A 26602-nucleotide genomic window follows, 5' to 3' on the forward strand; every position below is an offset into this window, starting at 1 on the left:
AGTATGTTAAAAGCACATTTTAGTTCAGTTTCATGATGTCTCGAAATAGCACAGGTGAGTGCACTTAGATGGTCTTAAAGTTATCTTAACATATACTTTATGCTATTGTATAAGTGTACTAACTATTCTTCAATAATGTGTATTTTATTGCACTTTTTTACTAGGGGACCTGAAACGTATTTTTTTTTATTTATTTATTTATTTATTATTTTTCACCAGGGTAATTTTGTCAAATGCGTTCAGTTGACACCTTTAAGCATTACACTTATATAATTTTTATTAAAATTAAAATTAAGGTATTGCACTTTATTACTATATTACATCTATTTAAAAATGTTATAAGTTCAACTTAACTTATACTTGTGATAACTTTGTAAAAGTGTGCTAACTTTCAACTATTTTTCAAATGCATTCAGATTATACTTTAAGAAATACATTTATAACATATTGTTCCAGTAGCAGACTTTATTGCTTTATTCAAAAAATCAATTTAAATATCAGTATATTTAATATACTTTCAGTTTTACTTAAGCACTACTTCAGCAAAAGTTTGCTTTTAATTAGCATATTCATAGTGTTTTTTTTTACTTTATTTGGTACAAAAAATGAGATTGTGCTTACAATGCACGTAATTGTATTTCAGTATATTTTCAGTGTACACTGATTTTCACCTGGGTGTGTGGTGAACAATATAGAAAGTGAAACCCTCCTCCTGCTCAGTTTTTCTGTGCATTTTCTAAATGTGTGCATCCAGCATTTTTAATGAGATTTTCCAAACTGCGTATGACAACACACGTGTGTAGTCGTGTCGTGTGCAGTGGTCGTGTTTGGCCTGACGCTCCTCTCCTGGGTGTGACAGTGACGGAGTTCCTGCGTCTCCACCTCACACACACACTGATGCATACACAGACCTGCTGCTGAATTAGTCACACATGTTTGCATATGTACACAAACACACCCAGCAACAAACACACAGGCAAACACGGCCACACACACACACACACACACACACTGCATTGGTGGTCCCGTACAGAGCCGCTCTCCCTCAGTCGGCTTCATCTTACCTGAGGCCACACAAACACTCTCTACAGCACAGACAGATTGAACAAAACCCGCCATTAATGTATCTGTATACACAGCCAGTACCTGCAATCATGTATGTGTGTGTGTGTGTGTGTGTGTGTGTGTGTGTGTGTGTGTGTGTGTGTGTGTGTGTGTGTGTGTGTGTGTGTGTGTGTGTGTGCGTGTGTGTGTATGTGTGTGTGTGTGTGTGTGTGTGTGTGTGTGCGTGTGTGTACAACAGGTTTGGTATGTAGACATGCGCAGTGTGTGTCGATTTCTCCAGTTGACTTATGCCTAAAAATGACCCCATTTCCTTCATATTAGTCTCTTTATTTATCTGGGGTCACCACAGAGGAATGAACCGACAACTATTCCAGCATATTTTAGACAGTGGATGCCCTTCCAGCCACATCCCAGCACTGGGAAACACCCATACACACACACTCATACACTACGGTCAGTGTAGTTGATCAGTTCCCCTATAGCGCATGTGTTTGGACTGTGGGGGAAACCGGAGCACCCGGAGGAAACCCACACCAACACGGGGAGAACATGCAAACTCCACACAGAAACACCAACTGACCCAGCCGAGACTCAAACCAGCGACTTTCTTAATGTGAGGCCACAGGAGGGTTAAAATGCAAGCGTGTGTCTCTGCTTCTCTCCTGCACTGAGCTGCGCTTGCCAGCAGTTAAAGACTGGAAACTCTGCTCTTCAGCACACACACACACACACACACACACACACACACACACACACACACACACACACTATATTGAGCTGATTGCACATGCGGGTCTCGCTCGGCTGAGAAACATCACTTTCCATCTCTGTGAGCGGAGACAGAGTCCTGCTGCTGTCACGTCTGCACACAACACACAGTGGCTCAGTGTGTGTCCCGTCCTCCTATTATACTGCGTCCTGAAAGTTTGTACTGACGTTGTGAAGAATACTTTTCAGCATGTAGAGGAGTGTGCAAGCTTTGGGACAAGCTACTCCTCATTCCCAGACTCTATCTCAGTATGTTGATGTGTTTACTGGCAGGCGGCCGGCAGCTGTAGGCCTCTGCTACACTCACATGGGCGCTCACTGAAGCTGAGCAGTGTCAGCCATGTTTGTAGTTTATTCACACTTTTTACCTGTGTTTGTAGTTCTAATGGAATTCACATCCGGCTTGCAATGCATTGTGGGTAACATCACGTGTTAGAGTACAGACGCTTCTCACGTTTCTCCTGGAGATGGTGGAGCATGCGGGGAGCTCTGGCGAACTCTTTTCAGCACACTGCAGTTTAGGCACACTATCCCTATTCTCAAGCACTAGTTAAACAGACGGCATGTGCATTGGGACGCAGCCCGTGCTTCTGCAGCTCCTCATGTCCGCTAAAGCAGCCTGAGCTCCACCAGAGTCCGTGTCTCCATGAAGAAGACTTCAGCTTTATGGCTGCAGATAGCGTTTATCTGAGCGTGGAGATAAAGAGGAGTTGTGGATCTGCTGAGCGCTCCACTCCTGCAGTAAATCCAGTCGCAGACAGATCTGCCCTTCTGGACTGATCCCCGGCCCGCCGTACAGACGCGACACACAGACATAACTCAGTTCATGAGTTCACGAGCGGTTCTGCTGTGGTGTTTTCCACCATGCTTTACACAGAGTGGTCTAATTCTGCATTTGAATACACAGAAACACAGTGCTGATGATAATATCAAGCCTGACCCGACACCACACAACCAGGCATCAGGTGTCTGTTCATACATCATCATCAGAGCTGACCCATAAGCTGAATCAAGTCGAGTCCAGCTTCACTGTGATTCCTCTGAGGACATACGGTGGATGAGATGTGGTGTTGCAGGACTACTGTGCTTTAAAATAAGCACAATCATAACCATGAACAACACTGGACAGATGAGTTATTTTAAACCTGTACATGACTGACATTCTGGAGCGCTGATCTGACTATACACATGCCACACGCAGAACCCGAGACAGACTGCACACACACTTTCACATCAGGCAGAACCACACTGATGAGGAGCAGAACAGCCATTTAGGGTAGAGGAGAGCGAGGAGCGCAGCAGGACTCATTCACAGGTGATCGGTGTTTTCTTCATCGAGTCCGTGTGCGGTGCAGTCTCAGTGAAGTGGAGTGTTTCTAGGCTGTACATCAGTGTGTGGTTTGGACAATATTTGGCTGAGGTTGAACTCTCTGAAACTCTGGAATCTGAGACTAGAAAGAAAACCTGAATTAAATTATGACTGAAGAAGAGATTTGCACACGGTGGCGCAGTGGGTAGCACATTCGCCTCACAGCAAGAAGGTCACTGGTTCAAGCATCAGTTGGTGTTTCTGTGTGGAGTTTGCATGTTCTCCCCTTGTTGGTGTGGGTTTCCTCCGGGTGCTCCGGTTTACCCCAGAGTCCAAACACATGCGCTATAGGGGAACTGATCAACTACACTGGCACTAGTGTATGAGTGTGTGTGTGTGTGTGTGTGTACGTGCATCTCTCTGACGCTCTCTAACACACACCCTGCCAGCGTTTCATCATGTGTGTTGTGTTGTGTGTGTTTCAGACCTCACCTTCACTCATTCAGGAGCTGTGGAGCGAAACTCTCACTCCTCCACGCCGCACATTCACAGCGCCCTCGCTTCACTTTGTCTCTTTGTTTGTCTGAAAAATTGTTTAAATATGTATTTTTCACAACGGCAGTGTTTGCACGATAAATCTTATTGTCAGGACGCATAAAGAGGGCAGAACACTGAGAGCAGGCCCGGCGTAAAACTACGCAACTCCCACGGTACTCCTGTCAAAACAGACGGCTAAACACACACACACACACACACACACACACACACACACACACACACACACACACACACACACACACACACACACACACACACACACACACACACACACACACACACACACACAGAAGGCAGTTAGCAGGAGCGCTTGTGTGCCAAGTATATACTCACTTTCACACTGATGTGCAGAGGAGTACAGTGTGCTAAACACATGCGTGTGTGTTATTTAGCTCAGCTCAGGACAACCACAGCACCAGCAACCCCTGCAGCGTCACCCTCACTGAACACACATGACAATGACTTAATGATTGTACATCTTCAACACTTTAGAGCTCAGATTAAAGCTGAGCTCTCATTTTAAAGAAGACAGATGTCAAGATTCAGCTGAAAAGGTTTAATCAAATAAAAGATATGCAGCTTGATGTTTATGAATATAATAAAACAAATATATAGTTAGTCATCTTGCATATCATATGTATTATATGTATCCTGTTTAGCTTTAAATTTATAGAAAATCAAAGCTAAATGTCTGGACTAACTACTCTCCAAATTAGAAGGGAGGGTGTAGTGTGGCCGCAGTACCAGACATGACCACCAGACTCAGTTTGCATTGCTGACCATACAGGAGCGCCCGATGTTTCAGGGAAAATGAGGCATGTTTTTTCATTCTTAAGACAATATTTGTCAAGTAGACATCACATTCTGAAGCAGTATGGGCAGATTGATTTGTATTTAGCCTCTTTAAAACATCTAAACATGTTTAAATGTGGATTGCTGTAGCAAAGTAAAGCTTTACCACTCTGATGAGTTTCACTCTTACAAACAAATTAATAACTGTTGCTCAGTAATATTCACGTGTAATGTAAATCAGTGAGCAGATCTGGAGACTACACATTTTAGGCTTTGTAATGATATATAGTTTGTCATGATTGCTGTATGTTCAGACTACAGTATTCTAGTTTAAATATAGAACCGTAAATGCTTCCGCTGGTTGTAGGTTGACGATAAATGTGTTTTTATTTATTACTCTTCCTAATTAACAAAATGATGAGGTAAAACATGTATTCAGAGGTCTTAAACCTTCCTAAAAACTTATAGTTTTTCATGACTATAATAAGAATTAAATGCAAAAAGGTGATGTAAATTTAAGCATTTTGCTTGACAGTGACGGTTAAGGGCTTAAAACATTTACAATATATTATTAAATCACCTTCTGACACTATACATGCTGTCCACCCTATACACAACACATCCACTCTCTGACTCTGACTGTATTGTAATTACACATACAGCCTATTGTAGAGCTGCTTTGCAAAATACTTATAGTGAAGAGCATTATACTAATGAGCTTAAACTGAGTAGAAGAAACACGATGAAGCTTCAGAAGTGAAGGACAATCTTCTTAAGTAGTTTGTTTATAAAAGTGCTTCCTGACGCTCTTCAGCAGCTCTCTCTGCTCTGGCCAGTCCTGCAGCGCTCATCACTGCTGGTTTATTCTCGATCATCAACACACTTTTCCATGATCTTACAGTAATGAAATCATCCAAACTATACAGCAGCTTTATTTGAGGATGTGTGTTGTTTATTGATTCTAAAGTATGGGAATAATAAACATGTTTAACTGCTGTTTGATAAACACTCAGACATGCTGTAACTGCTGATCTATCTGATGCAGAAATACTCTGGAGATGAAATACTTCATGTGTGTTAATGAAAAGCTGACATTAGCACTGCGCTCTGCTGTGCTGTTAGCAGTGAAGGAGAGTTTATCGGGAAGAAGCGCAGCGCTGTCTGGAGATTATCTGGATATTCCACAGCAGCACTGCTGACAAAAACATCAGACTGGCAGAAAACAAACTGTCAATACCCCTGCCAAAACCTCGATTCCACAGGCAGAGGAGAAATCTAGATGATTTACCCGCACTCTTGGCTTTGTCCATGTTGGTGTTCAGTGTTTTAAAGACTGTGTCTGCTTCATGTCATGTATAGATGTATCCTGATAGATCACCGCATATACAGTATATTACAGCTCTTCAACACTGCAGCTCTATTAATCACTCAGATGAGCTCTGGACGCCCTTCATGCCCAGTTCACTGTAGTGTCAGGATATTGATCATGATGCACGGTCACAGGCGTCAGTTCTTCAGTGTTTCCCTAACCCCTCCGTCCACACTAACCCAGAGTTTTCCAGCACCGAACACTAACAATTTTGGAAGAATAGGATGAAAAGAGCAAAGTCATTAGATATAGACACAAGATGAGTTACATATCATGTTTAACACATATAGTGAGATCAGATCCAGCGGGAGATCCCTGATGAACTGTCTGACATGCGCTGCTCTCACCTGGGGGGAGGTGTGCTCAAAGCCCCCACTGCCTGGAGCTCAGGCCAGAGAGTGTGTGTGTGTGTGTGTGTGTGGTCACGTGATGTGTGTGTTCAGCAGTGTAGTGTAGACAGAGAGCTGTTCAGAAACGCTAGCTGAGACACCAGTGTGGACGCAGATCACTTTCATTTCGAAACTGTGTTTTAGAACCAAATTGTATTCGTGTAAATGTGGACATAGTCCCTCCAGCGTGTCCTGGGTTCTCCCCGTGACCTCCTACCGGTGGGACATGCCTGGAACAATTCCCTAGGTAGGCATCCAGGAGGCATCTAAAACAGATGCCCGAGCCACCTCAGCTGACTTCTGTGGACGTGGAGGAGCAGCGGCTCTACTCCGAGCTCCTCCCGGGTGACAGAGCTCCTCACCCTACCTAACCCTAACCCTGCCACCCTGTGAAGGAAACTCATTACGGCCGCTTGTATCTGAAAGATCTTGTCCTTTCTGTCATGATCCAAAGCTCATGACCATAGGTGAGAGTAGGAGCGTAGATTGACCGGTAAATCGAGAGCTTCTTCTTTACCACGACAGACATGTACATCGACCACATTACTGCTGCACCAATCCGCCTGTCAGTCTCACGCTCCATCCTTCCCTCACTCATGAACAAAACTCAAGGACACTTGAACTCCTCCACCTGGGGTAAGGGCTTTCCTCCAAACTGGAGATGGCAAACCACCATGGCCTCAGACTTGGAGGAGCTGATTCTCATCCCAGCCGTAAACCGCCCCAGTGCATGCTGAAGGTCCATGTCTGATGAAGCATAACTGTGATGGTCAAAAATAAAATCTTATCCCAGAATGCACAGCGCAGGCAGCAGGTTTAGTCCAAAACAGCCCAGTACTGTTTACATTTGATCATGGATCATGGTTGGATCACATTCTCACCACAATCAAACCAAACGCATCAGGGTCCATCTGAAAATGTAACTCCAGCTCGAGCAGCTCTCGGTGCGTGCTTGGTCTGATTAGGTCTGCAGTCTTGCTGCTTCACTAATGCCCAAACCAACCACACCAAACCCAAACGAACTCTGATCCGCTTTAACCAGAGGAGGACTAAATGAGGCAGGAGTGAAGCACCCAGAAACCACCCAGCATTTTAAGATTGCAGCGTGGCGGCACTCGATCAAAAGATCCACATCTACACCTAAAGGCTCCACACTGATCCCCACAGATGCGTATAGCAGGACCTAGTTTCAATGCATCCATACAGAGCTTCTGACAGGGCGCCGCCGCAGGGACAGCTGCATGTCTGAGTGTGTGTCAGCCATAGGGTACAGTACACACTCTACACCTCACTCACACACAAACACATCTCCAGCAGTGCAGATCCACACGCCAGCAGCTCATACTGTCATTCAGGAGTGAGCATGCGCGGGGGACTCTGGAGCGTGACGTGGGAAACGCAAATAAAGGAAAACAAGAGGAGTGCAGCCGTCATCAGGTGTGCTGTTTATACCTGCAGCGTCTCTGACACCTCCAGCTGATTCATTAGCAGACGATATCACTCACTCTCCAGTCAAGGGTTCTTTATGGATCACATGTTTTGTGTGGGATGTGGTGTACATACACACGGTTCTGTTCTGCCCCTGTGTTTGTGCATACGCCACATTCATTAATGAGAGCCCTGATGATCTAGATCAGGGCTGTTTAATCCTGGAGATCTGCTGTCCTGCAGAGTTCAGCTGCAGCCCTGATCACACACTCCTGACCTTCAGGATCAAGCGGACTCTGACTGGAGCAGGACTGAGCAGAGCTGATCTACATCATTTATTTAGATCAACATAATAACTCATTATGAAAGCCACACTCTTCATATGCACTAGCAGTGTGCGTGTGTGTTAAGTGCACTAGACTGTAGGGTGTGTCGTGGTTCTGTGAAGTGTTCTCCAGTGTCCGTCTGGTGCTCAGTGCTGCTCCTTGTGAGCCGCCGCGCCGCACATTCAGCAGTGCTCCCTCATTTAACACCTGATTTACATCACCAGCTCCTCATAGGAGAGCTCCCTACATAGTGTTCACTACTGTCTATCATCTGCACACAGGAAATCAGCTGAACTTAGTTTACTTTACTTTAAAACAGTTATGTGCACTTCACAGTGTGCGGCGTCTTCAGATGATGTGCTGAAGTGTGAAGAGATGTTTAACCGTGATCGAGAGGTTCATCGTCACGTCTCGTCTCGCGCACTATAATGCAGTCTGCTTCCTTCAAACGAGAATCATGGCAGAATGATCTGTGACGTCCACTACTCAGGGCACTTACTGTCGAATTAAACACACACAAACATGATTAGAGCGGGTCATGGGGAGTCGGATGGAGAACCGCTGATCTACACAGTACAGTGGTGTTCCCTCATTAGGGTGACTCTCAGGGTTCAGGATGTTATTGGGACAAGGCCCGAGTTCTCCAACAATGCTTCATTCTGTGGTGTTTATGCAGTGAGTTCGTCATCGTACAGGAAACACACACACCAGCTTGGTTGAAGGCGTTTATTAAGGATAAAGGATGATTGAAGGGTTAATAAGTGCAGCAGAGGGGTTACAGCGGTGTATCAGGACGCCTTCTCTGAGCCACAGATGGAGTGTGTGTTTACAATCAATCTGATGAAGACCACTGACTGAAGCGGAGCGTGACCCATCCTTATACTGCTGTCCTATTCACTTTACTACATCACACACACACACACACACACACACACACACACACACACACACACACATATATATATATATATATATATATAGTGTCAAACCCACACAAGGTTGATCAATTAATGAATAGTAAATGAAATAGGACTAAATGTGTCCCTGTGTTGTTGTTGGACAGAGTGGCTGGAGGAGTGGGGCCCTTAGGGGTCACGGCCTACACACACACACACACACTTTAGCACATTGCAGGACTGAACACACACACCTTCAACACATTAAGTCTGAACACATAGACACTGCAGGACTGCACACACACACACACACCTTCAACACACTTCAGGACTGAACAGGCACACTGTTCAGCTGACACACACACACACACACACAATACCGACGGACACTCCAGTATTAATGTGTAGTTTTGGCTCCTCGCTGGGTCAGTTATGGACAGACTCATGATTAGTTTAATCATCACCCAGGGTTGTTTTGTCCGTATTTGACCCAGCCTTGAGTTGAAACAGCATTTGTAAGTATAAGTATTGTGTTTTGATTTAAATGACATTACTGTGAGTTTGAGGAAGCTGCAGCAATTGCCTCTGCTGTGGTGAAGGGCACGCGCCTCCAGAGCGCGCTTCAGTCCTCTGTGTTTGGTCAAACTGGTCTGATTCCCTTCAGTGACCTCTGCTGCAATAGTGAGAGTGTCAAAGCCTGCGAACATGTACAATCAGCCGAGAGATTGTGTTGGTACAATTACCAAACCAATGCGGAACCAATATCAATCACATGGCGAACCAAAAATTAACAAAATGACAATGTATATCGCTATTAAATTAATTAAAGATATTTGTCAAGCGCGTGCTGCCTTTTCCCGCTCTCTGCATGTCACGCGCGCGCACTACAGCACTGTTCTGCAGTATTCTCACCTCCATATCATTAAAAAAGCAGGAGCCGAGCACTCCATCAACCCGTCTCTCCCTCCCTCTCAAACACACACACACACCCGCGCGCGCGTTCAAATGGAGACTGCAAACACACACTCAGACGCATCACTATAGACATTTCAATGTGGTTCTCTGCTTGTCAAACTCCTTCAACAGGAAATACATTAGGACCATTATTGTTATTATTATTATTGTATTATTATTGTTTGCAATCCTCGAAATAGTCTATATTACCCCAAATAGCCCAGAATGATGACTCTAACCCTTTGCTTCAGTCTGTGTGTGTTTTGTGACAGTTTTATAAATTAGGAGGTCATTAAAGGAGATTTAAATGCTCTTAATTGTGCTCAGTGTAGGCTACACTCTAAGAAAAGCTGGGTTACTTAAACCCAAACTGGGTATAATTTGGATTAACCCAAACATTGGGTGAACGTTTATTCTATTAATTTAATTAAAATGTAACCCAGCAGTTTATTCCGCATTACACCCAGATTTGCGGTGAAGTAAACTAACAGTTTTACAATTATAAATGTAAGTGGCACACGCGTGCTCCTTCTCTCCAAATATACATCTCGATGCCGACCAGGGCTATGTTAAATACAAGTAAATAAAGCATAATAATAATAATAATAATAAATAATAACAACAATAAACAATAATAAATAATAAAAATGAATAATAACAACAACACTAAATAATAATAATAATAATAATAATAATAATAACAATTAATAATAATAATAATAATAATAATAATAATAATCATAATCATAATAATAAACAATAAATAATAATAATGGCAATAAAAATTAATAACAATAATAATAACAAAAAACAACAACAATAAATAAATAAATAAATAAATAAATAAATAAATAAATAAATAAATAAATAATTGTCGCAACTTAAGAATGTTTAGTCCTTCATTAAAGCAGCGCACTGCGTTGGACATCATGCGCATTTTCAATAATTCAGCGGCCGGTAATTACTCTTATACACCGTCTACAGTGTTTATAAGCGGTGTGCTGATGGCCATGCATGAACACACTGCAGCAAACTATTGAAGAAAACAATCAAGAGACCCGAGTGTAATCTTGTGATCGATCAGTCATCAGTTCAGCGCTGAATGTTTCGATCTCAGTGATCGTCAGCACACAGAAGCGCGGAGTGTGTGTCAGAGAAAGATTCATGCTAAACTCAGTCTGGAGGTCAGACAATAATCTCAGCAAATAAACAGAGGAGCTCAGACTGAGCAGAGAAGCTGGAAACGATGGAAATAACACATTTACACAGAGCACATGCGAACCGAGCCACAGCCCGAACACAGCAGACCAGAGGATTAATAAGGCAGATTACAGATTATTAATAATGCAAAGATATGCAGCCATGTACAGTTTAAAATGAGTCGATTTTTAATAATAATTATTGTTATTCTTAAGTTAATATGAACTCTTATTAATAGATAATAAACGCTGTCTGTGTATTTAATGTTATGCATAATGATGAAATGCCAAAACATTCAAACATAAAATAATAAAACTGCACATGCTTTCTGGATCTGGCAATATCTCAATCAAATATACCTCATAATGAGACTCATGCACGCATGCAAGCGCAGATGGAGAGCTTTTAATTTATACTAATAAATAATATGCCATCATAAAATAGCAGAAATATAAAAGCACATTAGAGATAAATAATGAGCAGTTTACAATGCTTGAAGCTCTGGCAGTCATAAACCAACATGAGAAATCTGATAATTAATTTGGGGACTGTGAGATTGTAAACGGCTTCACACATTTATTCTGCAGCGCATGTGCGGGTTACTATGATCTGTTCGCCTATTTGTGCTTTAATTATTATAGCATGTAATTATAGAGAAACATGCAAACACAGAAGGCAAAATATATTGATGAACTAGCTCTAATCAGTTATAATTCATAATTTATTTCATTTAATAATTGTGTTTCTTCGTTGTAAACAGCTTTGCTGGTTTCCTCAGTTTTGATGTCGTGTAAGAGCGCTGTTTAACGCATTATATTGCTATAAACTAATTAATTACTGTTAGAATATTTATTATTTCATCATTTTAAACGCGTAAAGTCACTCCGATAAATGTCTGAAAATGCTGAATTATATTCCGACGTTGGGTCAAATACAGACAAACCCCAAAGTTGGGTTAAAATGTGTCATTTAAATGTCAGCTAGTTGAAATAAAATATTGACCATTGTTGGGTTTGTAAAAATTTTACCCAACATTGATTTAACACAAGACTGTATCGACAAATGAAATGTAAAGCGTGTGAAGGTTTTTCCTCAGTGTTTTAAATGCGTAATAAACGGATTTCAGTGGAGAACACGATAACAAAACGGATTTCTCTGAATCGCAGAGTCTAACAGAATCAAACAGTGATGAAGAGCTCTGCAGCGTCACCTCCATCATGCGTTTCTCACGGCAGATCGCGCACGCATGACGTCATGCGGGCGGCGGAGTGACGTCACGCGACCTACCTGATAGTGTCTGCGGTGGCGCATCTTCCCGCGCAGAAACTTTACGGTTGCTTACACGCGCGCATTTGAGGAACTATAGATAATAAATGCATGGAAACCATTTAACACACGAGAACAAGCAGCTCGCAGAATATCACAGAACTGACACGTGAGTCGCTTTACAGTGTGTGTGTGTGTGTGTGTGTGTGTGTGTGTGTGTGTGAGAGTGGTAGGCCTAACTGTGGCGTGAATATCATTGCATTGTGTATTATAGTTCGTGTTCTGCTATACATATATATATATATATATATATATATATATATATATATATATATATATATATATATATATATATATATAGCTGTATTTGAGCTGGATAGTGTCTGGTCATCCTGCTGTGCTTACAGATGCAGAGCAAACCTCAGTAAACACACATGGACTCACTGTACTGCAGTTGCGCACGGGCTGTGCAGACACACAAACACACACAATATTCCCTGAACTTTAGGTCTACATGTTACAAGACAAAATAGCCAGAGTTCATCACAACAGATTCCTGATTTGAGCAGGTTTGAGCATGTTTTGGACGCTGTGCGACGCATATTAATGCGGTTTATAAACGCTTCAACGCTTAATTCAGTAAATACTCAAATAAACAAGACCTGCGGTTAATTAATGCACACTATTCAGTCGTCATTAAATTAGCATGCAGCTTCCCCTCGTGAATGTTTAACAGTCCTATTATTGATAACAAATGTATTAATGCAATTTAATAATAACCCAAATAATTATAAAACAAAGTATACAGATGAGCTGTTCCATCGTCTGAAACGAAACCACATTAATTCTGAGCCTGCAAAACCCACAAGCTTCCAGGAAAATTACTACACAACATTGAATTATTTTGTTACTAAATTTGTATTCTTATTATTCTTCTTCTTATTATTATTATCTATTATCTGTTACTAATTAATCAACAATAAACTCTGTGTTTAGAATGTACCTCAATATAAGTGTAGCTCAGCATGCGACAAAGCCTGAAATATCTGAACTGACAATGAGGAAAACTGGAGTATTTTAAAGCCTTCAACAGACGGAGATTAATATTCAGCTCGATGTGTCGGAGTTGTCCACCGTGAACTCTTTAAATGTTTCTAAAAGGCGTCCTGTCAGTTTAATTTTCCTAAAATGTATGCAAATATATGCTCCTGACTCTGAAACATTCCCTAAGTTCTTCATTGAGTTCTTGTCGTATATCAGCGCAAGAGTTTCAGACCCGTCCACTGGATTCCGCTCTTCTGCCCTTTAATGCGTGTGTTTATGCTCAAGTCATTTTCCGCTCAGAAGTGACACAGCCGAGGCTATTAATGTGCAATTATGTGCTTCAACTAAGCTAGAATTATGATTATGGCAAATTCTTAAAAATAGGAGATACCGAAGACACAATATGAAAATTATTATCATTATTATTCATGTTTTAAATACTGCAATAACATTAAATAAAGCATTGTGTATGGGTGTGTGTGCATATATATATATATATATATATATATATATATATATATATATATATATATATATATATATATATATATATGTATATATATATATATATATATATATATATATATATATATATATATATATATATATATATATATATATAAAATGTAAGTATTGCAAGCTAAAAAATCTTTACCTCTTTGTCAATTATGATGCTTTTAAAGCGATTATTTTGTAAATATAAAAATGTATATACAATACTAAATAATACTGGTGCGCGCAATATAATACTGTAATATTGCGATATTCAGAGTAGTCTAATTCAGAATAACTTGAATATCAATAAAACGACCAAAAACAATGTAATTAAATGCCACATTTGTGTAATGCTTAGGCTAACAAAAATAAATACATTTACAAAACGTGCATGTTATCAGCAGATTTTATTAGTAATAAAATATTAATAAATATTATTAATAAAAATATAATTTATTTTAATAAATAAAACCTGCACTGACTCAGTTTCAGTGAACTTCTATATTAAGCTGCTTTGACACAGTCTACATTGTTAAAGCGCTAAATCAACATGAGCTGAACTAAATGCCAGTGGAGGAGAACAGAAGCCAGACCGTTTTCATAAATAATACAATATAATATTTACAGAAAATACGGGCTGTTTCTTACACTGAGTGCATTCTCCGCAGAGCATGTATGTTCAGAAACGGCGGTGAACAAGGCTCTTGAGGTTATTTTCATGATGAACCCATGCTCGGATCTTCCCCGTCCTGCAGCGTTGTGTTCTGCCCATCCAGCAGGCGCCACCGACGGCAGAAAACCCCGCAGAGAACAATCAGACGGGAAAGCGAGATGTTTTCTGACTGACAATGAAGCTGTCACAATAAGCCCATATTATATATCCCATTCCTGGCGACTTCACCTCATGTTTCCAAATATAAGTGCATTGGGCGGCGGAAGCCGATCATTTTAATATTTAACACTATATAAGTCTACATTAGTGCTAAGAAGTCTGTCTCTGTTCTTGAACCTCGGTGTGTATTTTATTTATCGAACACATATTATGAATTTTTTAAAGAAGAAAAATAGGAAACTAAACAAAAACTCGATGCACAGACCCGGTCAAATAAAACAAAACAATGAACAGATGAGCGCCGACATTTACATGACTGCTATTTAATGCCATGCATGTGAAAACAGTGTCTATCGCGAGCACAATAACCACAATATAGTAAATAAAATAATAAAGTAACAGGCCTTTAAATAAATAAAAATAATAAATAAAAGAGTAAATGAACGAATGATGTTTATGAAACTGTTTAAACTTTAGAGAATACATTTACTGTGTATCGCACCAGCTTAACTGCAGGGCTATGGCTGTCCATGATGTGTGTATTTGAGCATTTGGGAAATGTTTTTGATTATTATTATTATTTGTCTAAAAGCTCGCAGAGATATTGGCAGACTCTGGGCTGGGGGGTTTAGATGGAAAGCTCTGCTTGTATGAATATAAAATGATTTTTCTCTGTGGGTGGGACTGACACGGGTTGGAGAGGATGGGTGGGTCTCTGCGGCTCGCTGCTGCTCTTCATTCGTCCATTCCTGCACAGCAGAGCTGCGGTGTTTCCAGCACAACTGCTCCAGATCGCGGCTGCTTCACGCGGTTATTCACCAGAAAGTCATTAGATGTGGCAAAGCAGACATACTGCTCGTGTCGCACCGCTGGAGAGGCTTTTCTAACACGCATGATTGTTTTAAAGGTGGAATGAATGTGGACATGGCCTCATCTTTCCATCTGCCGAGAAGCGCCAGCAGCACCAGAGAAACTTTAGAGAACACGAGCAGCGAGTCTTCAGACACCGAGGCAGCAGGTAAAGCACTGGAATACACGCATTCACGTGTAGCCTGAACATGCAAGCAAGCGCACATTTATCTGTTACTCTAAGTGTTTTGCATATGGAAATAACTTATTTAACAGTAATGTTTCCAGCCTAATGACACAGCAGCCGAGCGCTTGGTGAACCGTTCAGCGGCTAAATAAAAAAATCCAAATTTTATTAAAACAGAAATGTTTCGGTTTAAGTTATTGTGTTCTTTAAATATACATTAAATATGTATAATCTATACTCGATTTTATTACTCAATAATTTAGACCAAATATAATTAAAGCCTTGCGTGCTGTAAACAATGAGCTAGGCCTGATTTAAAAACACGAGCGCCAGCTTTTGCGCTGTGTTCGCTATTTAAGATAACTCAGCATTGGGTAAACTGTTGTTTTATATTCGCACATTCAGACTTTCAGCTTCATTTATATAATTGCTGAAAAGTTTTGTTTTTTAGTTAGAAATAGAGAGATCATATTATCAGCCAACGACTGTCAAAGTACAGCATTGTTGACAGTCATAATGCTAATGTTGCTTTGGATAGTATATATATATATATATATATATATATATATATATATATATATATATATATATATATATATATATATATATATATATATTTATTTATTTGTGTCTGTGTGGTGTATGCATGTGTATATATATATATATATATATATATATATATATATATATATATATATATATATATATATAATCTGTTTCGTCTTTTAAAATTCTGCTTTAGTGTTTTATTGAACGTCAAAGGTTGAATTTGTGAATATAAAACCTACAATATTCATGTAATAGGGTAGGGTTAGGTCTGGTGTTGTTTTGATAAACGATTTGTAATAATCCATGTTTGCATATTTGTAGATCCGTCCGCTGTGCGCAACCCAGTGTTTTATTATTCTACCCCTGCCGTTTTGTGTCCAAAAATAGCGAGTAACAGCAGATTTCAGCTTATTTATTCTCCCCATGCAGAAAAGGAGCGCTCTGTGGAGCAGAGGAGCGACGACGGGAACGCAGATGACCCGAAGAAGAAGAAGCAGCGGCGGCAGAGGACTCACTTCACCAGCCAGCAGCTGCAGGAGCTGGAGGCCACCTTCCAGAGGAACCGCTACCCGGACATGAGCACCAGAGAGGAGATCGCGGTGTGGACTAACCTCACCGAGGCCCGGGTCAGGGTAAGACTATTCTGCAAATATACCCACTCTACATGATCATATCAAACATATACACCAAATATAATGCCTAACAGGAGGAGCTCTGCAGAGTACACGCAAAAGGCAAACCTGCGAAGGTGCTGTCTCACCCAGAATATATGGCTCAATCCATGGCCATCCAGTCAATAAAAGAACAGCAAATTAATTATCACTGAAAAAATTATTCAAAGATGATTTCTTGGATTTACTCAATTGTTTTACGTTAAGTGGTTGTAAACTATTTGGGCTGAATTTAAACAAACAAATTCAGTTGAACATTATTAAACTTAATTTGTTTAAGTTCAGCACAAATAAACTGTTTGCAATAGTTCTGCATGCAACACTTTTATCTGCAATATAATTACACATAAAAATAAAATAACACAAAAATATGACAAGCAAACTAATTTAAGTACGGTCTTATATCCTATAAAATTGTTATTTTTTACTTGTTCTGTGGCATGAAATTAAAAATGTGTCATTTTTGTCTACATATAGCCAAGTATACATCAAAAAAATGTTCACTATGGAAAGAATTTAAATTTAGTCCACGAAATAAAATAAAAAGATATTTTGTTAATGATATAGAGAATTGTTTCTTAGCAAGCTGATCTTTAAAATAAATGGCTGCATTTGTGTTTTCACGACCGGCTTCTGCCTTTATTTTTAATAGTAAAGAGATTCAGACTGAAATATTCAAAACTGTGACTATTGGTTAAACTAGTCGACGGTAAATGCATTAGCCACACGTCACGACTTTATGACAAACCATTTATTTTCAAAATACCAGAATAGTAATAATAATTACAACCTATTTCAGTATTATGACATTATTAGGTAGAATAATAAAGAACTGAGTTTCTACATATTTAGCATGCTGATGTCATGAGTCTTAAATATTTAGCAAGCTACACCTTCACAATAAGCACTGGCTTCAGAACAACACCAGCACTATCCAATAGACTGTGAGCAGTGTTTTACTCGGATAGTCACTGCATGGCTGATTATATGAGTTCTCTATTTAAAATTTGCGAACAATATATTTCTGAAATATTATTAGGGAGAACGTCTGAATGTGCGAATATAAACCAACTTTACTCCAAAGCCTTTGCTAAATGATTAACAGCTTTGGCTGAATCTGTTGTTGTCTCTAATGCTGCTAATCACACTGCGCCCGTTTCTCAGGTTTGGTTCAAGAACCGGAGGGCGAAGTGGAGGAAGAGGGAGCGCAACCAGCAGATGGATCTGTGTAAGAACAGTTACCTGCCCCAGTTTAGCGGATTAATGCAGCCGTACGACGACGTCTATCCCACCTACACCTACAACAACTGGACCAACAAAGGCCTGACCCCAGCCCCGCTGTCCACCAAGAACTTTACCTTCTTTAACTCCATGAGTCCCCTCACGTCCCAGTCCATGTTCTCGGCCCCGAGCTCCATCTCCTCCATGAGTATGGCGTCCGGGATGGGCCATTCCGCGGTGCCCGGTATGCCGACCACCGGCCTCAATAACATCGGCAATCTGAACGGGATCGGCGGCTCCACCATCAACCCGGCCATGAGTTCGTCCACGTGTCCGTACGGGCCTCCGGGATCTCCGTACAGCGTGTACCGGGACACCTGCAACTCCAGCCTAGCCACGCTACGGCTGAAATCTAAACAGCATCCGTCTTTTGGATATAGCGGGCTGCAGAGTCCCGGCTCTAGCCTTAACGCGTGCCAGTATAACAGTTGACGAAATAAAAACTCCGACAAACTCACACCTGGAGCAGAGACGAGCATACTGGAGTAGATGCGATCGGCACATTGCAGTGGAATATGTGGATTGTCTGTGTTTACCCAAACTTGCACAAATCCATTATATGGATTTCAACGTTTTGAAGACAAGTTAAACTCATTGTGTACATAAATATATATATAAATATAAACGTGGAACAAAAGTTGATGATGCTGTGCTGCAAGTGGGAACAGCGGTGTGTGAAAAACACAACCGTATAAATAATCAAGAGCGCGTCCTGCTAATGCAGTGCAGGCCTCAGTGGGGCTGGGTGGCGGTGGCTTTATACCCGCACATTCGTTTCGCCTTTCCATATATGATTATAGGAAAGTGTTTGCCAATTCTAAATAGGGAAATCATATTATCAGCTAATGACTACCAAAGCACAGCGTTGTTGAGAGTAAAATAAGCAGTGCTAATGTTGTTTCCAAGTCATTCTTACATGCGATTTCAGACCAAATATTTATAAAGTAGTGTGGTAGCAAAGTGTGCTCATAGCAGTACGTCATTATAAATAATCTGCATTAGCCTTTTTAGGTTCTGCTTTAGTTTTTTATTGAACGCCAAAAGTCAGATGGTGTGAATTTAAAACCAACTTTACCTCAATTTTAAACATTCGGCCCGAAGTTGCATGTAAGAGTGTCTTCCACACAACATTAGCACCGATTAAATGACTATTGTAGGTTGATTGAATTTCCATATTTATAATTAGCACAGAACACTTTTCTGAGATGAAGTGAATGTGCGACTTCGCCCCAGTCTCCAGGCCGTCAGTGGTGTTTGTGAGTGTTGTTCTCCTGTATTAATGTCCCGCAGAGGGTCGGCCGTTCTCGTGGCCTCTCGTCGACACTCGGGTTTTCCTCGTATTGTTTTGATTGTGTCGATAGATTTACCGCATGCCTACGCCGAGTGAAAAAAATGTTTTGTAAAATTATATGAATGTGTAGACTAAATAACAAAGCTATAATGTTATGTTGTATTCATGTTGAATGGTTCTGTGTTCATGTTTAATGTTTGAATAAATCTCAAAAGGACGGATTTCTAAAATACTTTGTCGAAAGCAGTGGCCGCAGATCAGTCTGTAGGGCTGACGGTGCACCCAGCCTAACTTTAAATCTCACACATTTAATGCAATACTACACGACTATCTTTATAATTAGCTAGCCTACTGAGCCGGGTTTAAAGATTCAGTGCGTCCCGAATATCAATCTCGAGACTATCTTTCTGTCTATTTTTCATTTACACGACTATTTTAAACTGCATTATCTCTTGACAAAATGCAGTATATTCCAGTAGGCTAGCTGTGATGTTTCCATCTTCCATCGGCCTCGTTTGACTCCCCCACGAAGCAAATACCTGATCTATAAATTATTTCCGAAGTTTAGTCCAACTCTATAGGAGAGAAAGGCAAACTTGAACCAACTCCTTATCACGGTTTGCCACATTAAGAGACTGTTTTTTATCGGGATGTGTGTATTTAGGTGCATTTAGATGATAGGGAGGAGAGGGTCTGTCGTAACTGATGTTTTCCTTAATACTTCTGATCCTTTTGCACTGATAATAACGCCTTTAATTCCCCGAAAGGTCGCCGTGTTAATGGTCACTTCCTCTGTTAGCAGAATGAGTTCACTGCACAATGTTGACACGACTGTTCAAGGACGCGTTAAACCCGATCCCCAATTCAAACAAACGCAGTCCTGTCTGGAGGAAAGTGAACATCGCATTCCGGGCTGAGAAGCGTCAGATATACTTCTCGAGGAGGATCTGGAGAACAGAAACGCGGAGAATTACGCGGAGTCTGCAAAAGACGAGCTCATACTGACGCGCGCGGGGATCACTTCAGAAAATAAAAGGTAGCCTACTCCTTATACATGAGAGTATCCTCGCTAGCACAATTATGACAATTCCTAAAAGTAATATATAGCAGACAATACTCTAAAAATGAGGTTATTCCAGCCTAATTTGGGGTTTAAAATGGATAAAACCAACCACTGGGCTAATTATCTAAATTAAATGTATAGGACCCAATTTAATCCAAATCTAAAGATTGTACATATTTTACCCAATTTGGTTTAAAATAATTCAGATTTTTAGAGTGTAGCGTTAAATGGTTAGCATATAGAAAAAACACCGTGATTTATTAATTTATTTTAACGAAGCAATATCTAGGTAATCGCATTTCATTGATGGATCTTGAAATTAGATCGGATTAATTCACTTTAATTTGCTGAATTTAATTAGGCTTTTTTTGTTGGATAAAGAGTCTAAGGAAGAATCATTGATCAGACAGAAGATGTTTTATGCGGTATTCGGTCATGCAGTAGCCTATATCTATGAATAGTAACTTAATTTGTTGATAACATTTTAGTGGAGGTTTAATATAATATCAGTTAATGCCTTCATCAATCACTGATATGAAGTAAAGCCATTGTGCAGATCGATATTCTAATCGCTTATATGATAAGAAGACAATGCATGCCCCTTTAGCATGTTTAATTACTCGTTGAAAATCAATCTTCATTAGTCTCTCAAGAAAGCCAAACTTTAGCACCAAATGTAAAAACAACATTAATTTATCGATGTTAACTGAGTTTTGTGGCTAAAATGAAGCGCATGAAATATCCGCGGAGAAAATGTCTCACACTCTCTATTTCTATAATTAAAGTTAAGTTCCTCTGAAGTAACCTGGGTTTACACTGATAATTTGCTTTATTCTGAAGGGTCATTTCAGGAAACACAGCTCTGTTAACTATAATGTACAGCAGGCTGATATGGCATTTCTCCGGCGCATATTTCTACACTTTTAATAATACAACTCATTTTACATTGGTAAATTACTGGCATTTTAATTAATTTATTTATTTTATATTACTTATAACACTTAGAATCTAAAAGTACTTAAACTACTTATAACATCCTATTAGTTTAGCTGTATGTTCGTCTTTGCTCGCCCCGATTTATCCTCCATCAGCTTTTACCACAGTTATGACAGTGAACGAAACTGCACTCCACATCTAAATGATTTGTGTGTTTAATCATAATCCATCGGTGTAAACCTCAAAAGAGTGTGTATGTAAGAGTGTGTAAAGTACAAACGCTATTGTACTTTGTAATGAGAGATATTATTGTGAAACTGCAATAATTCTGTCACAACAAACACAAAGGTTGATTGGTGGAGGAGGATAGATAATGCAGAATGACCATATGCGTCGAGGGAGAACACTTCTAGTAAAATAGTCAAATAAACCAATAAAAAGGAGATACCTGAGAAAGATGCGGAATTAACACATTAGCAAAATAAGCACATGCAGGATTACGCCAGACTCAGTGTCCAGAGCTCTGGGGAAACAGAATACTGAGAGTCACCGCCAGAGGATCACTATTTACATGAACAAAACATGGAGAGATGTGCAACATCAGAGCATTTACAATACAAACCACCAAATCAATTAAACAAATCAGTTAAAGCACGTAAGATCTGGCACTACTGCCTCTGAAAGTCAGCAAAGTTGCCCAATATTAAATAACAAAGAGCGAAATTAAGCAACGCGATCCGCCCAAAAACATGAAATATTAACATGCACAAGACTAAAGCACACCGTGTTAGAAGAGCTGCATGTGGAAGAGCCAGCAGCAGCAGCAGCAGCACAGGCTCGCCATGAAGGCTTTTATAGACTCAGAAAGCTGCTATTATCAAGTGTGAAGGCAATCATTAACCTGCTGATACACAGGACTGATCCTCATCTTCAGCTCTCTGTGTTCATCATCAACTCCAGGAGAATCCGCCGAGCCTGAAAGCTGATGCTAAATTACTTCATCTTGTTGGTTTATAAGAGCTTATGCGACGAGGAAATCTGGAGGACGGTAAGTTTTGGGCAAATGTGAAATATTTGAAATCAGACATGTCAGTAAAGATCGGAAGCATCATACAACAGCTAATATATATATATATAGCCTATATATGCGCGCACACACGCGCACATGCACACGCACACACAGATTACAGACGCTTGATCTGAATTATGCAGAATGTTTCCCGCAGATTTCGATATTTTACACATGTAAATGTTTATTATTTTGGGTCAAATATGGACAAACTGACAAAAATGCAATTTACAAAAACGTCGGGTTCGTCCATTTGACCCAACACGGTGTCCAACAGCCCAGTTTTGCTTTGAGTGTGTGTTCTGTTAAATTAAGGATGATTTGTTACACAGTTTTGGGAGAAACCGCGGAAACGGAAAACGCATTACTCAGATTACACTGTGAAGAAAGCTGGGTTATATCAACCCGGTTATGTGTAAAATATCGCTGGGTTACTTTTTAAAAATGAGTTTATAGGACCAACATTTGTGTTTGTTCACATGTTTAGTCTTTATTTTTAGTTGCAATATATCAATGAATTATTATGAGTTTTAGTTATTTTTAATAAATAAAGACGTGTTTACTATTTGAATGTTATGATGCACTCATTAAATGCGGGGTTGTATTAACCCAATGTTGGGTCAAATGTGGCCAAACCCAACTGTTAAGTTAAAAGCGGAATTTAAATGTACTTACCATTAAAATGTGTTAAATTAGTCAAGTGTTAAAGTTTGGCCATATCTGACTCAGCATTGCTTCTATGTTGTTTAGAGTGCGCACACATATTATTTATTTCATTTATTATTGTGTTGTTTGGCTAAATAAGGCGCTTAATCAGCAGTGTGTTCTTCCGCCTATATATGCTGCAGATACTCTTCATTCACAGTAACAGCAGACACATCTACTCTACATGCAGGCCCAGCGCGCTCTCTACAAGATGTTCTTCTGTGGATTATACTTTTATGTTACACTAAAATTATTTCCTTTGCAGAAATGACTATTAATAATGAACAAAAATAACAGTCAGACATATACAAAATAAGAGTCTGCTCGTGCTGTTAGTGCTAATTAAATTAAGCCTGTTAAGTGTGTGTGTGTGTGTGTGTGTGTGTGTGTGTACAGGCCTAGAGAGTTTCATGATGTTAAAGGGACACAAAACACCCCTCACTAATCTCTCTTTTAAATTCATAATGTTAATTGGAAGCTCTGCAATATTATATGTGTGCATATACAGTAGATTAGTCAGTACAGAAGCCAAATCTGGAGCTTATCCAACACAAAAATAGGATAACACTCCAAACACTAGCACAGCCACATTTATATGTTGAATAAAATATTAAATACACATTTAAAAAAAAAAAAAAAAGGAAAAATCAAGATTTGTTGAAATTTTGTGGGTTGTATTTTATTTTTGCAGTGTTTTGCTTAAATTTAATAGTATTATCTTTCACTTTCAAATTTGGTGAGTAAAATATTAATGAATATATCTGTTTAATAAATCTGTTCTGTTTAAATGCACCAAAACACACTGCCTATATTCACTGAGAAATGAAGGAAAATAATATTCATCTTCAAAATGGGCTGTACTTAATTATGCTGAGCGCTGTATGTGTTGATCAGCCTGTAACCCCTGACCTCTATAGCAGGATAATAAAACACTACAGAAATCCAGGGCTGATTTTCTCCAGAATATCCTCCTTTGTGTTCAAGAGAAGAAGGAAACTCAGACGGGTTTGGAAGAAGAGGAGGATGGAGAAATGATGATTTACATTTTTGGGTGAAGTGTGCATTTAACCCAATGTGTGTAGTTAAACACGAGTATCGCGATGATCAGCAATATTTACACCATTCATCACTGGCATTGACTTATAATGGTAAATACTGAAAGACTGACACTCATATAATCATAAAACAACTGAATTGATCAAACACGAAATAAACACATCCTGCATACAGGTGAATGCAAATATTATAAGGCCTGCTGTGAACATGGTATTACCTTTTAAAATATTCCCCAGGTAATGTTTACTGGAGAAACACATATCTTTAAGCTAATCAGGCAAGTCACTGGACAACAATAAGAACAAATAAGAAGGGGGTGAATAATATTGACCACAGCAGTTTTACACTTTATAAAATTCCAGCTGAACTAAAGGAGCGAAGACTTTCTCCAGGAGAAAATACAGTAGGAAATATAATGAAATAATGTAAACTTCACAGAAGGCTGAATAATTTAGTCTTCAGCTCGACTGCATGAGGGATAAACTGCTTTGCTTGTAAATTGATCAAATTAAATCACCATAATCTATAAGGTTAGACCCCCGGTAAAAATACATGATTAAACCACTGTTGAAGAGATGAAGCTGCAGACACTGACCAAACACTCAGACTGGAGCTGTGGTTAAGGCACTGTTTCTAATTAGTCTGATACACACAGATCCTGCTTCAACAACACCAGCATGCTAACATGCGGTACTCTCTGCGTATTCTAGCTTCACTGTACATTTGTCAGGAGAATCAGAGTGTTGCGTGATTGAAGAGCACACATGCGACACGAGGAACCCGTGAAATACAGCATAACGGAGAGCTGCAGCCCATAATGCCAGTTTCGAATAATACAATCTATTAGATTGATTTGTTTCATTTCATTTCACCATTTAGTCACGGTTATTATTTACTTATTTATTCATATTGTGATTTTTCGCGTTTCTGGATTTATCTCAGCGTCTCTTGTAATCATCAGTTTGACTAATATTAGTGTCTCCCAAACCGCATCACACTGTGATAAAGAGACAGTGCAAACTCAGACTGAGCAGACCAAACAACTGCTGGAAATACACACAAACCTGGAAACACTTCTGGAGATGGGTCAATGAATGAATGAATGAATGAAAAGAAGGATGGTTGAATGAATAATGAATTATTGAAATTATGTAAATGACTGGATGATTATTTTAATTAATTAAATGGTGGAAATGAATGAATGAACAGAATAGTATTCCTAGAATAGTAGGATAGTTGAATGAATAGATGAATGAATAAAACAGAAAGGCATTGAATGAATGAATGAATGAATAGATATGAAGGAATGAATAGACAAACAGATAAGTGATTGAATCACCCAACATATATGAATGAACTAATGAATGTATATATGAATGAATGAACGCAGAGATAGATATAAGAGTGATTGAATGAATAGATAGACAGATGAGGGAATAAATGAACATAAGGATAGATACATCAATGGATGAATGAATTGATGCACTGATAGATTAATATATAAAAATGAATGAATAAAAGGTGAATGAATGAATAGATGGATATATAACAGAATGAACAGATATACGAATGAATAAATGAACAAATATAAAGCCTGCAGGAATGAATAAACAGACTTTTGATGGAGGAATGAATTTATGACCTATAGATGAATGAATGAATAAGTGAATGTATATATGAATGGATGAATGAATGCTGTGTGTCGTGTTCCTCCACAGAGAGGGCAGATGGAGCTGCTTTAGTGACTGATGGTGTAACTCATCTGTTTAATTAGTATTTGATTAATCTAATGATATATTATTATTAATAATATTTATTATCTTTAATCATCTGGTCACTCTGATCAGTGACAAACGCGGCAGCAGGAACATTACTCTAATATGCAGTGCTAGACCAGACTTTACTGATAACCTGCTCTCCTCTGAGCATGCTCACTCCAGCTAGCGCTGCTTTAGCACAGAGGCAGATAGACAGCAGATGAACACACACATCAGATGTTTAATGAGCGTTCAGCAGATCATCATCATCATCATCATCATCATCATCATCATCATCATCATCAGGTACAGCTGTTTAAGAGACACAGAAGCAGAGACGATCCTGAATGATCCTGAGCTACAGGGACTGAGCCGCTTTATTGATGAATCTGGCCAGCCGGACGTCCTTCTGCGTCACTCCTCCACTGTCATGAGTGCACAGAGTGATCTGCACCTGAAACACACACACCATTATCAGCGCGTGCGTGTGTGTGTGT

The 26602-nt window shown here is 39.6% G+C and overlaps 2 protein-coding genes across 4 annotated transcripts in view; one reads left to right on the top strand and one right to left on the bottom strand.

The window, feature by feature from the left end:
* The first annotated feature begins 12373 nt into the window (after positions 1-12373).
* On the top strand, positions 12374-19736 carry pitx1 (paired-like homeodomain 1). Of its 2 annotated transcripts, XM_087300240.1 has the most exons (4): positions 12374-12489; positions 15599-15709; positions 16706-16908; positions 18112-19736. In XM_087300240.1, the coding sequence occupies exons 2-4, from the start codon at positions 15604-15606 to the stop codon at positions 18658-18660; spliced, it is 858 nt and encodes a 285-aa protein (XP_087156366.1). In that variant the 5' UTR covers positions 12374-12489; positions 15599-15603; the 3' UTR covers positions 18661-19736.
* A 6590-nt stretch (positions 19737-26326) lies between these two features.
* LOC137488853 (pterin-4-alpha-carbinolamine dehydratase 2) overlaps positions 26327-26602 on the bottom strand; it is a 7989-nt gene continuing 7713 nt past the window's right edge. For both annotated transcript variants that reach the window (XM_087302010.1, XM_087302011.1), the window contains exon 4: positions 26327-26559. In XM_087302010.1, coding sequence (XP_087158136.1) covers positions 26464-26559 — 96 coding nt within the window. In that variant the 3' untranslated portion in view covers positions 26327-26463. The remainder of the gene's footprint in view (positions 26560-26602) is intronic.

The sequence above is a fragment of the Danio rerio genome, chromosome 21 (genome assembly GCF_052040795.2).
Source record: "Danio rerio strain M-AB ecotype USA chromosome 21, GRCz13ab, whole genome shotgun sequence".
In the NCBI taxonomy this organism is placed as follows: Eukaryota; Metazoa; Chordata; class Actinopteri; order Cypriniformes; family Danionidae; genus Danio; species Danio rerio.